This window comes from Aptenodytes patagonicus, chromosome 2, assembly GCF_965638725.1.
Source record: "Aptenodytes patagonicus chromosome 2, bAptPat1.pri.cur, whole genome shotgun sequence".
Classification (NCBI taxonomy): domain Eukaryota; kingdom Metazoa; phylum Chordata; class Aves; order Sphenisciformes; family Spheniscidae; genus Aptenodytes; species Aptenodytes patagonicus.
This window is the reverse complement of record NC_134950.1, coordinates 137,210,853-137,223,185: the sequence shown is the minus strand read 5'-3', so window position 1 is coordinate 137,223,185 and position 12,333 is coordinate 137,210,853. Positions and strand designations below refer to the sequence as shown.

General features: G+C 45.9%; 1 protein-coding gene across 3 annotated transcripts in view; it reads left to right on the top strand.

Moving 5' to 3' along the window:
• The first annotated feature begins 4,967 nt into the window (after window positions 1-4,967).
• Window positions 4,968-12,333, top strand: part of ITGB8 (integrin subunit beta 8) — a 51,404-nt gene continuing 44,038 nt past the window's right edge. For 2 of the 3 annotated variants that reach the window (XM_076331364.1, XM_076331365.1), the window contains exon 1: window positions 6,337-6,517. In XM_076331364.1, the coding sequence (XP_076187479.1) occupies window positions 6,388-6,517 (130 nt within the window). In that variant the 5' untranslated portion in view covers window positions 6,337-6,387. Of the gene's footprint in view, window positions 5,003-6,336; window positions 6,518-12,333 lie in introns of those variants that run through there. The other variant, XM_076331366.1, reaches the window with a different exon arrangement.

The window sequence follows — 12,333 nt, the reverse complement described above, 5'->3', positions numbered from 1 at the left end:
ATGAAAATGCTACTTGTTTATGTCACAAATTGTCCTTTGAAATGTGTGTTTCCAGAGGAGCTCAGCAGCCTTAGCATCTGTGGATCTACACCTACATCTACCAAGCGAAAAACCTGGCCTTCACCCATCCTCCGTGGAGCTGGAAAACCATACAGTTAGCATCAAAATTGTAATGACTTTTTGGGGTGGGCTGCAGTCCTCTGTGAATATAAAACTAAGTAAAACAATATGTTCTTCGTTCTCTGTTAATCATTGAAGGAAAACAGGAAAATGGCACAAAGACTAGTAACACGGGGCCTGGTCTTCAGGCCTTCAGGCAAAAGTCCCACTGAAATAAGGTCAATGAAATAACTTATCTGGCTTACTGCTCTTCTATCCTATTCCTTCCAGAAATCAAGCCGCAGTGCCTGTAAATCTGTGGTGTAATATCTGGAAAATATTAATGACAACATTTAGAAGAACCCCAGGTAAATTTTATACTTTAAAGACAGGCCACAGGGGAGCTCTTCTGTCTGAAGTCAGAAAGGCTCTCAAAGCATTATTTGTCAAAAGGAAGAAAACACTTCTATCTGAAATACCAGTTCCGCCACATAAAAAAGCATAGTGGAAGTACTGAAAAATCTTAGTGTAACAGTGTTCTTTAAAACTCTGCATGTGACAACAATTAAAACGTTCTTCTTTCAGAATACATCTGTTCAACTGAATGTACTGCTGGGGGTTTTTTCAGTAAATACTTCCAGAAAGAGATTATTAGAGCATTTCAATAAACAAACCTAAGCTTTGACCACTTGTTACAATCCATGTTTTTATGCTTTTGAGCATCTTAGTTGGATTATATAGATAATTTCTTATGTTTGCTTGTCTCTAGAAAAATCATCCTACTCTTTCTTAAACAGAGGGCGAGGGCACCTTCACTGAGGCCTCCCTCAATACTAATTTACAGATCAGCTGTCTGTACTACAGATGCCCTAGGAAATGAGTGTCTGTATCGAGCTTAAAGCATTGGTTTTGACCTAGTAAACCCTAAACAGACTGATTCCTCCTCACCTGAGAAGCCACTGCTGTCTCTGTCTCAACTGCATGCTGACCATTTCAGTTGAGAACCCACCTGCACTGCAATTTTTTTTCTCTCAATGGTGTGAAATATCTCAGGTTTATTGTCTTGTAACACACACTTCTTCAGTGGGCTTCTGGCAAGCACTGAAGCACACAATATCAAGGTCTGGGATTTCTAGAGGACCACATACTCTATTTTTAATATACAAATTTTAGAATTTGATTGGTTATACAAGAAAGGAAGAGAAGTGTACCGCTGGGGTTTTGCAAGTAATTCTCTACAGAAAAGCAGAAGGGAGGGAATATTGCTGTCACTTAGACCAGAAGAAAAATCATCTTATAGTTAAACCCACACAAATAAATGATGAATGAGAACAACAGTTAGACACAGTATACACAAGTTACCAGGCTGAATGTATGGAAGATAGGAGGTGTTATTCCACCTGTCTCTGCATAACATTGACCAAACTGTTAGCATCAAGAAGGTAAATGCAAAAAGATAATTCTTCAGGTATTGCCAGATTGTTTCATGCAGGCCTACTGAAGTTGCAAACCCAAGGAAGATTTGCAAGCCCACATGAAATGCCCATGTGGAATCAATGGAAGCCTTCATGAAAAACTCTAAATAAGAGTATCAGTCATTTCAGATTATTGCTTTTCCTTAAGATGCACCATTTTCTTTGTGCCATGTGCATCAGAAAGTTCAGTAGTGTGGACTGGTAACTAAGGTAGGCATTAATGAAAAAGATCATGAAAAATAATATTTTGGGGAGTAAATATTCTATTTTGAAAGTTGACACTACCAGTTTTCACAGTGAGAACTGAGCCTAGGAATGAGAAACAATGTGCGTAGTTTTAATATTTTATATGGAAATGCATCACGACTTTGTCAAAATGACAAAATTACATTTTGTTAACAGTTTTGTGTATTGCACAGGGCAGTTGGAATTTTATGTAGAATTTTACTGGATATAAAAACCAGCATAGGTGGATTGTTCACAGTCCACACTGCTGGGGTAGAGACCTATGATTCCTTGGCAATCTGTTTCTTGGGAACAGCTACTGAATTTGAATTGTTCCATCATTTTAAATTGATGGGTTATGAAAGATTTTCAAAATACACTGACTTCTTTATATGAAACAGATGCAGTTTAGATTCAAATGTTGTGTAAAAAAAAGAACCCAAGCTATAGCAAATGCAATTGTATCTGACAGACAAGCATGTGATCCTTTTATTCAGTTGTATAGCAAAGAAACACAATTTGCATGTCAGTGGGACCAAATGAAGCCACCAAATCCAAAACAATTACGGTACTCCAGCAAGATTTTAAATTATTAAAATAGGGAAGTTGGAGGAAACTGCAATTAATTTAAGTATACCAAAATGCTTTCTATGGGGATTTTAATAGCGTCTAAGATGCCATGATAATGTAAGAAATCACGTGACAGGCTAATGAATACATAATGCATTTTTCATTTTTAAAAAGTTTTGATATTAGAAGTTGTAAAACACCATCACTCTTCCCTTTGCAATCTTGGTTTGGACTCTCCCCCATGAAATGGCACATCAAAGATGGCTGGAAATATTCAACCAAAAAAGGAACGTGGTTTTTGTAAGAAATGCTTTGGGTTTTTTGACCAGCTCTAGTCAACATTAATTGCAGATGCAACATTTTCAAAACTGTTTCCTTAAAAGAGAGGCTCTTCACCAGCACTGTGATAGACAATTATATTTTGTTTTCAATAAAGCAAATGTAAATGCTGGAAAGAAAGCACAGTTACAACACTTCAAGAAATTGGGTATACATGTAATATAAGGACAGAGAATTACACACTGTCCACCATAAAAATTCATAGAATAACTTAGATTGGAAAAAGCCCCCAGAGGCCCAACCAGCCCTCCGCTCAAAACAGGTCCAATTATATCAGGCTGCCTGGGGACTTGTTCAGCTGAGTTTCAAATACCTCGAAGGGCAGAGATCCCTCAACCACGTTACTTCAAGCATTCATGGCCCTGTGGATAGGACAATAGATTAACATTTGAATTGAGTTCCAGTGGTCTTAAACTCCTTGTAAAAGTCTCTTATGTGACCTTAGATGATTCAGTTTCTCCATTTGTAAAACCAGAATTATTATTCAAATCTCCTGCATAACGTTCTTTGAGATGCGGCTTATACTATTGCATTATAAACACTGTCTAAGCAACAATATATTCAAAGATGCTATCACTGCAAAGTAAATATTTTTAAGTCTTTGGCTTCCACCATGAGAGGAATGAAGCTAAAGAAATAAGGAGAAGCTGCATTTTTCATAAACCAGCAGAATACTTTGAACAGTTACAGTGGCCTCAACTGATAGAGGCCTCAACTATTGGCACCTTCAACTCTTCGCTTTGTTACTGCTGATATTGGTGACTTTTACTACTCAGGGTGCAGAGTTCTCACCCAATACTGGCATCGTTTTACTCAGTGTTTAATGAATAGAGTGTGTTCATTTTGGTTACCTTATTCTCAGATTTTATATTCAAAATTATCCATTTTTTCCTTCCACATTAGTCTGTAGGTATTGTCTTTCTGCCCAGAATGCCAAATCTTTGGACATGGTTCTCATAAGAAGTAGTATGTGCAAGGACTCCATTTCCTGTTTGTATGATGAACAGCCTGTGCTTCAAAATTCACAAGGTAATTCATGCTGTTGAGAAAAAAGACATTTTCTTTACGATGCTTATGATAATTTAAATTCTGATCTGATAAAGAGATTCATACAGAAAACATCCATATGGAGTATGAGCTGTATTCTTCCTCCCATCAACACTACTTAGACTCTGCAGGCGAAAATCCCAAAGTAGAGAGATCTCAGTTTCAGCAACTTTTGCTTCTGCAGGGATTTTGTTTAAAGATATTTCCTTGAATTTCTTTATGTCCCATCCTGGATCCTTTTTTCCAGATACATTTGAATCACTGTGAATTTGCAACATCATGACCCAGGAGTTAGACGTTATAGTGTCAAACAGGAGTAAATTGAGTTTAGTTCACCTGGCACAAGTGCATCTCATTTCAAAGGATAGCACCCAACTGAGCTCTCATGGGACGTGTAGCTCTCCACTTACATAGTTTCAAATTGTGACCTCTGAAATCATAGAGCTTTTAGGTCAAGAATGCCACAATATTTGAAGTCATGTAGATGCTACCCTTTTATGTTGCCATCACCGCATATGGCTTTCTCGCATACCATATCCGCATTTGGGCTGTGGCCGCTTCGGAAATGATGCTCAAATGTCTGAAATGGGGTATTTTTCCAAGATGAAGCAGAAAGATGATACAGTGTTTAAAAACTCACAAGAGTGGGAGTGTAGGACTGCTCCATTGCCGTCTCTTCCTTGGCGACCTTGAACAAACCCAGCATGGGTTCAGTTTCTGACCTTTGACGTGCAGATGATAAACCATCCTTACCTCAGCGCCACGAGGCTTAGCGCGGGGTCTGAAAATGCTTCGACAGCCTTTCATTCGTAAAGACTGTGAAACAGCACAGTATTTACACGGGTTGCATTTGCATGATTTATTATCACTGTACCCTGCACAGGCAGACTTGGACGCCGCGTCGAGATACTATTTTGGGATCCTGCGCGCACTGACATCTGTTCGGTAGTAACAGAAATGAAGTGATGACACAGTGATGGCTATCGCTGCCTCTGTGCTCAGCCCAGAGGCCGGCACGCCTACCCCCCGCGGTGGGGCCCGTAACCCGCTGTGACAGGACGCGGTGCCCAGGTGCGTTTCACCTGCGGGAAAACACCACCCACCGCCTCCTCCGGGAGCGGAGCCCTCGAGGGGAAAACGATAAAATTAACGACAGGGGAGCCGGGAAGCGGAGCGGGGCTGGGCGCTGCGGGCTGGCAGGAGAACGCACCTAGGCCCGGCGGGGCTTTCCTGGCCCGCACTGCGAGGTACTTTCCGCCCGGCCCAGGGCACGGTTAACCTTTGCGTTACTCCCACTTCGCCCGAAGGGGTGGAAACTCCGAGCAGAAATTACTCGGGGAGGGCGATAGGAGCGATAAAAGGAGGGGAGGTATTTTTAGGTAACGTGAAGTAATCGGCGGCGGCGGCGGCGGGGGGGGCTGAAGGGGTGCGCTGTGGGAGGGCGGTTTGCCGGCCCGCACGAGCGGCCGGGCGCGCTGCTGGCACCGGGGCAGAAGGACGCCCGGGGGGGGGGGGGGGGGAAGGGGGGACGGGGGTGTTTCTGAGGTCGGGGGCAGCGACGGGGAGGGGGGGGGGAGGGTGAGGAGGCGGGAGCGAGGGTCGCGCGAGCGCCCGGTTGCGGCGGCCGGCTTCACACGAAGAGAGGGCCACAACCGCCGGCAGGACGGAGGGCTGCTGACGGGGCCGCCCTCCGCCGCGCGGGGCCGAGGCGGCGGGCGAGGGGCGGCGGGGACGGGCGGCCCAGCGCTGTGCCCCCGGTCTTCGCCCGCCTCCCCGCGGCGGCCGTTGGCGCGGCCGGGGACAGCGGCGGTGCGAACAATGGGCGCCGCGAGCCGCCGCCGAACAAAGAGGCGCGGGCGGGCGCAGTGACTTCACCGCCGGGCCCGGCCCCGCCCCCGCCCGCCCCCGGCCGCGGAACCTGCCCCGCTGCCGTCTCCTAGCAACCAGGGGGACCCGAGGGCCCGGCGCGCACCGACCGCGGCGGGGCCCGACGGCTCTGCGGGCGGCCTGGGCGGCATCGGCGGCGCAGCGCCGCCGGCCGCGCTCCCGTGCCTCCCCCCCACCCCGTCCCCGCGGCGTGGAGAAGCGGCCCCGGAGGCGACCCGGCACGGCGGCGGGCAGCGCCCACCTGGCGGCGCGGCGCCCCGGCCGGGGTGCGCGGCGGGGGCGGGCGGGGGGCGGCAGCCGGGGGGGGCGGGGACAGCCGCCGGGCGGTTGTTTCCCTGAGGGAGGTGCGGGGCCGCCGCCGCTCCCCGAGCGGTGCCAAGTGCCTCCCCGCGGCCGGGCAGGGCGGGCGGCGGGGCGCCCCTTGCGCGCCGGGCTGGAGGCGGATGGAGGGAGCCGCCGTCCGCGCTCGGCCGGGGCCCCGCCGCCGCCGCTGCCGCCGGGGGGCCGTCCCTCACGGGGCGCGGGGGCGCGGCGGGCGCTGCCCCTGAGATGCAGCGGCCCGCGCCCGCCCCGCCGCCGCCGCGCGCCCTACCTGTGCCGGGCCCGCCGCCGCCCCTCCCCCGGCCCCGCCGCCGCCGCCGCCGCCGCCCCCGCGGGGGCCGGGACTGAGCGCGCCGCGGCGCCGAGACGCGGCCCCGAGGAGAGGGCGAGGGAGCGGGAGCGGGAGCGGTGCCACCCGCGGCGCATGATGTGGGTGCCGCTGCTGGCGTGCCTCACCGCGGGGATCGTCTCCGTGCCCAAGTGCCAGCGCGGCCCCGGACCCCTCCTGGGGGCGGCCCGGCTGCTGGCGGCCGTGCCGGGACTCTGCCAGCGCCGTAAGTTGCCGAGCCCCTCGGGCTGCTCGCCGTGCCCTTAGCTGGTTGGGGTTGTGGTTGGGTTTGGTTTTCGCGCGGGGGCCGTGCGTGGGCGGAGGGCATGCCCAGGCTCGGCGGCTGCCCCCGGGGCACGGCCCTGACAGCTGGGGCCGCCCGGCGCCGCGGGCACACGCCGCCCCGGCCGGCCAGGCGGAGCTGTCGGGCGGCGGGCGGAGGGTACCTGCGGGGAGAGCCGGGCTGGAGCGGCTGGCCCCCGCCCAAACTTCACACTGTTTGAATACCGCTAGTGCGAGCCCGTGATTTGATTGTCCATCCCGGGGGCGTCCAGCCTTTACGGAGCCGTTGCAGCTACCCGGGAGCGTGGGGAGCCCGCGGGGAGTGTCGCGCCGCGGGGTGCTGCGGGTCCTGCTTTGCCCCGGCACCCTCTGCGTGCCTCCGAGAAGCGGCACACAGATCCCCCGGGGAGTCACAAACTGCGGACGGACAGTTCTTAGGAATGAAAACACTCGGGTTTTACGTCGTTTATATGGCATTTAGTGGCAGGGCTTAAAATGGCTAGAGTGACGGGAAGGTTGTCTTCTCTTTGCCTTGGGGTAACCTGTATGCTGACAGTTCCCCGGGAGCTATGGTACTGGTGGTGGCAAAGGCTCTGGTAAATGCGGGTAACCCCTCAAATTGCGAAAGGGCTTTCCAAACCCCTGGGCATCAGTTCGGATGCATGCAGGCTGAGAGGAGTTTGTGCAAATGCACCTTAGATCATACAGCAGTTGATCAGACAGAGCTATCAGGTTAGTCAAGTATTTCGTAAAGGATCTTATTTAACTAGTATTGGTCAGAAAAGCAGATCAAGTTGTCAATCACCTTCCCTTATTTTTTTTTTTTCCCCTTGTGGAGTAATTGCATATTCCCAGTTTAAGCCTGGACTTAATTTAAAATGTTAACATGTAACCTCTAAAAATAAGATTTACAATGGGAACAATGTATCAGTCTTAAGTTCTTTATTGCCTATGTGACAAATTCATGCCTAATTCAGTGGGATTTGCCCAGTGCCATTAAAAACAATGGAATAATTTGTTAACTTTCATAGGATAATTTATTTTGCTTTTTTGGCTTCGTATTTTGAATTCAAAACCAAACTAAATGTCAATAGGAAAAATAAAATATAATATTATTAAATTTCTTATAAAACATGACATCTTGTATTTAGTATCCCAGATTCTTTTTTACGCAGCGTAATTGAGTTGAAAGGCTAATTGAAACTTCATGGGGAGGATAGTTCTGTGCCTGAGTGCAGCGTTGTGCTTGCTCATGAGTGTAGCTCCTGGGTACACACTAGTGCAAATAATGTGTCAGAACAGAATGCCATAGGGGGAGATTGTGCATGGGGCTTTTGCGCCGAAGGATGCTTGCTCTCTTTGTTGTGCTTGACAGTGAAAATATACATGGGTGATACGTCATGGGTTACGTGTTTATTGTGACAACAGCTCCCAGATTGGGCAGACCGTAACTCAGATAGACCTTGTTTTTTCCTCTTCATTTGAAACCTCTGCTAATTCATGAAAGCTGAAAGTCACACTGAATTCTTTCCTTCATACATAATCGCTTTACAGGCTAGAGCCACAGTTGAAGCAAGAACAGTGTTTTGTTTTGTTTTTCTGTGAATGAACACATGAAATTTTTCATTATTATTGTTGTTGTGTGCTTTTTACTTTTGGTTGTGAAAGCTCTGTCAGCCAGTGCAGCACCACCTGGATTCTTTGAACTTCTGCAGGCTGCTCTGAGAGAGACTCTGGGCAGCAGCTCTGTGTACAGCTGTTTGGCAGCACAGCTTTGTTGAAGCAGCCACTCCTCTTTGCTTCTGCACTGACGGTGCTGGGCATGGAGAAGAGCATCATGCCGTTCCCGTGCCATCAGCAAGTTCCGTTTATTTACGTGCAGAGTTGGCAGAACCTGCATATCTGTTGCATTGAATCTCCAGTTCTAAAAGAGACTGGAATTAATATGAAATGTACATGGAACTCAAGTTTATTCATTCTTGTTGGAGCATTTGTGGCTCTTCTAATTGAAAAATGGATGGTTTGATGCTACCTGAAGTATTTGTTCTACAAACTGCAGTTTGAGATGTGAGTTACTGGTTGGGGATAAGTAAAGGTAGAGTTTGGCCCTGGGTTTGGAGTTACGAGGAGTGCAAAAGGAAATCTCACAGCGCTGTAAAGTTGCAAGTCCCACATTAAAGGTTCTGTAAGCTCAGATAAAAAGGTTAGTGTTGCCGCCTTCTACAAAGGGTCCCTTGTTCAGTAAGTCTCACCAAAGGAAATTTGCAGTTCACTAAGCCAACTAAAACGAATACCTGACATAAGAATGGAGCTAGTTCCATAGTGATTTCTACAGATCCCAAATTTATATTTGAACACTAAAACCTGTCAAACTCCTAAAGATGCAAACCAGTGAACTGAATAAAAGCTGGATTCTACAGCGAGAGCACGTGTATGCATTGTGTTAACCAGTTGTGTAACTGCTCACTTCAGTGGAGAGAGTCAGTTCCCTTGCCTTGTTCAGAAACTAAACTGTTGAAACTCTTTAGTTTTTATCTGCTGTATAATCACATGGAATATGTAGGGCTTAAATACTGAGGAATGACTGATTGGTCAAGGTCAACAGAGGACATTGGTTCAAATCTCAGCAGTGTCTCAAAAACAGTTTTTATGTATATTAAAATTTGAAAACTAAGGTATTTGGTGCTTTCAGAATTATCTAGGTAGTCATTTCTGTATGATGCTCAAGTAAACAGAGTATACTTATGATGTGCACACAGGGATGGGATGGCGTGAAAATCTTTATCCCTAATTTAGGAGTTGGAGGACAGTCACACAACCATTCTGTTACATACTCATGGTTGAGAAATCTCTTGACCCTTTAAAAGTTGGTATTTTCAGTCTTCTTTAGAGTGTCATTTGGAAAGACCAGTTAGGGGTTTTGGGAAAGTAGAGGATCTGTGATCATGGCAGGTACAACTGTTAATCGATTTATCCCAACAGCATGACTTCTGATGCCAAACAGATTCATTAGTGTTCCCTCATCTGGGTCTTTGGTGTGTTGCCAGTCTCGTCACGTCAGATTCTCATGTGTGTTCCCTCTAGTTAGAAAGTTTCATAAATCATTACTGTGTTACTTCTCAAAGGAATAGGAAAAGTCATTCAAACCACCCATGGAAGAATGTTTTTGAAGAGAGGTGGTCAGGAAATGTCCCTGCACACACAAAAAAGTCTGAAATAAATGATACATCATGATAGCTTTAACCAGTTGTTTGTCTGTTGATTTCTCTTCTGTGCTGGCCCATTTCCTTTTGGGGCTCAGTGGAAGAAGCTGTGTTGTATGGGATACTCAGCACTGAGACAGTTCTGCTCTTCCTAAGGCTTAAAAGAATCCAAGAAGAAGAGAAAACCCATTTCTAATTTCCTGAGTCTGCGTGGGTGTTCTGCTCCCTAGGGGTACTGGACCGTCTTTGGGAAAGCCAACCTGGGTGTTTGAGAGGGCTGTAGGTTGCAGTTCTGAGGAATAGCGAGGGGGAGGTTTGCTTATCTGCACATTGCCCAAGGAGCATATTATGCCAGTGGTATGCATAAATTTGCTTTGCAGATTGTACACTTCTCATAATCTGTTGCAATTTCACGTCTCTTCAGGGGTTTTATGTGGTAGGTATTTTTTTTTTATGGTTTTTGCAAGTTGAATGATACTGGTGGTTACATGTATAGTATTTACAAGGTTTCCATCCTACAGATGTTTGAGGTGGGGTGAGACTGGGAAAAGAGAGGAGATGGGCAGTTTACCAACTAGAAGAGCAACAACTGTACTCTTGATGCTCTGGAAAGGTTGTCTCTATGTCATTTAGGACACGCTGTTGCTGAAGGAAGTTGTGAAGGCAGCCGAGGATTGCGTGCAGCGGAAATACTCTGTATAGCGGTTTGAAGAGGCAGTAGCTTCTTTTCTGGTCCTTAAACTTTCAAGGGCTGGAGCTGCAACAACTGAGTAAGCAGGAATTATACCCCATTAGTCAAGAGGCCTGAATGAATAAATTTGATTTTCTGTTAAAGTACAATCTAAGTTTAATTTACCTCCCCAGAACATCAGAAACATGTCAGAATGTGAGCTTTATGGAAGCTTAAGAAAATCTTCATCAAATAAGCCCTCATCTGCTCCTACGTTCAACAAGAGGACATTAAAATGTCTGATTATAATCTCCCTTATACTTCACAAAGTGCATAAATGCTGGTAATATTTTTCAAGTCCCTAGAAAGAACTCATGATGACACGTCCATGTTAGTTGTGTCTTGAGTTTGGGACAATTTGTATTAGGTACTAATCTACAGTAGGAGGTATGAGAAGAGAAACATAAGATATTATATTTACAAATTGTGTAAGTTGACATGGGCTGCTGATATCTGATATCTGATAGTCAGATTCGTCATCATTATTTTTGGGAGTAAGTCCTTAGTTAGAAGCTAGGGATCTCACTTCTTTAGAATAGGCCTGACATAAGAAACATTAGCCTTATTGTACAAATAAAATCTACACTACATACATGAGTTATTTTATTTATCACCAATGTACATTTTAAAAACTGCGTATAGCGAAACCATACTTTTTTAGTATCGGGATAGGTGTCTCTTAGGCAGTGATTGGGATTTAATGAGTTCTGTCAGGGTAAGAAGGACAAGCGGAATGGCTTTGTGTCCTGAGCTTTAAGGTGTTCTCAGTGTTCTTAAAATACATTAATGACACTAAAATCCTATGTTACATTTTCAAGAATCATATATGTGAACTATACTGTGCTTTTACTTTAACTGGTAGTGCAGATGTCTTGGTATAAATCTGGCTTCTCAAGTTGAATGTACTGAAAACAAAATTCTGGAGAAGAATATAAATTCCTTTGTGTTAATAAACTTTTTGTGGTTTTTTTTTAATCAAATTCTTAAGGCCTCGGTGTTTCTCTTTCTACTTACGTCCTCCTTTCCAGCAAAATCTGTCTTCAAAGCTCCTGTATGTGTCCATTACTAATTGCTGACTTCTGTCTAACTAGTGGAAAGATGTAATACTTCTTTCTGATCTGCTTAAATAGGCATAATTTATGATGGACAAAGTAGGATATGGTCTGTTATTCTTTTCTAAGCACTTGAACTTTATTAAAAGATAATTTTTTTTCTTTTGGCAGTTTACATAAATGGACTTGGGCTATTTAGTTTAGCTTTTGGGAAGGAAGTAGGGCTCTAATGAATTAGTTCACTGTCCACTGTAATGGAACCTTTCTTCAAGAAGAAAAGTAAGCTTCTTGCCAGCCATTCAGGATTCCCCCTTGTTCTGGTGGCAGAACAAAAATAACCCCTTGAGCAAAATGTAAGTGTTTCAGGATGACCGGAATTTACAGCGTTATAAAGCTGCCAAAAAAGCAACTTCTAGCTGAGGCTATATTTGCCTAAATTGAAAAGTTTGCAAAGCTCATAATTGACTTTTTTTCTTCATATGTTTCTATGCTTCACATGACTTCATTGTCATATGTCTGCGGTGACTTCTTCCTGTTATTACCCATGGTGACAATAATGAGTCTGAAGTATTTATAATTATTAAAAGATATTAAGACAGAGATTTTAACTACAATTATTGGAGGAGGAAAATTCTGTAGCTTCAGGCAGGTGGAATGATGTTCCTGGATGCTCAATTTTATTTTTCTTCAGGCCCCTTCTCTGCCCACTGACTTGGGAGCTGAGTTGTTAGCACCAGTATTTCATTGGGCTCAAATCTTGAAAATTTAAGTATTT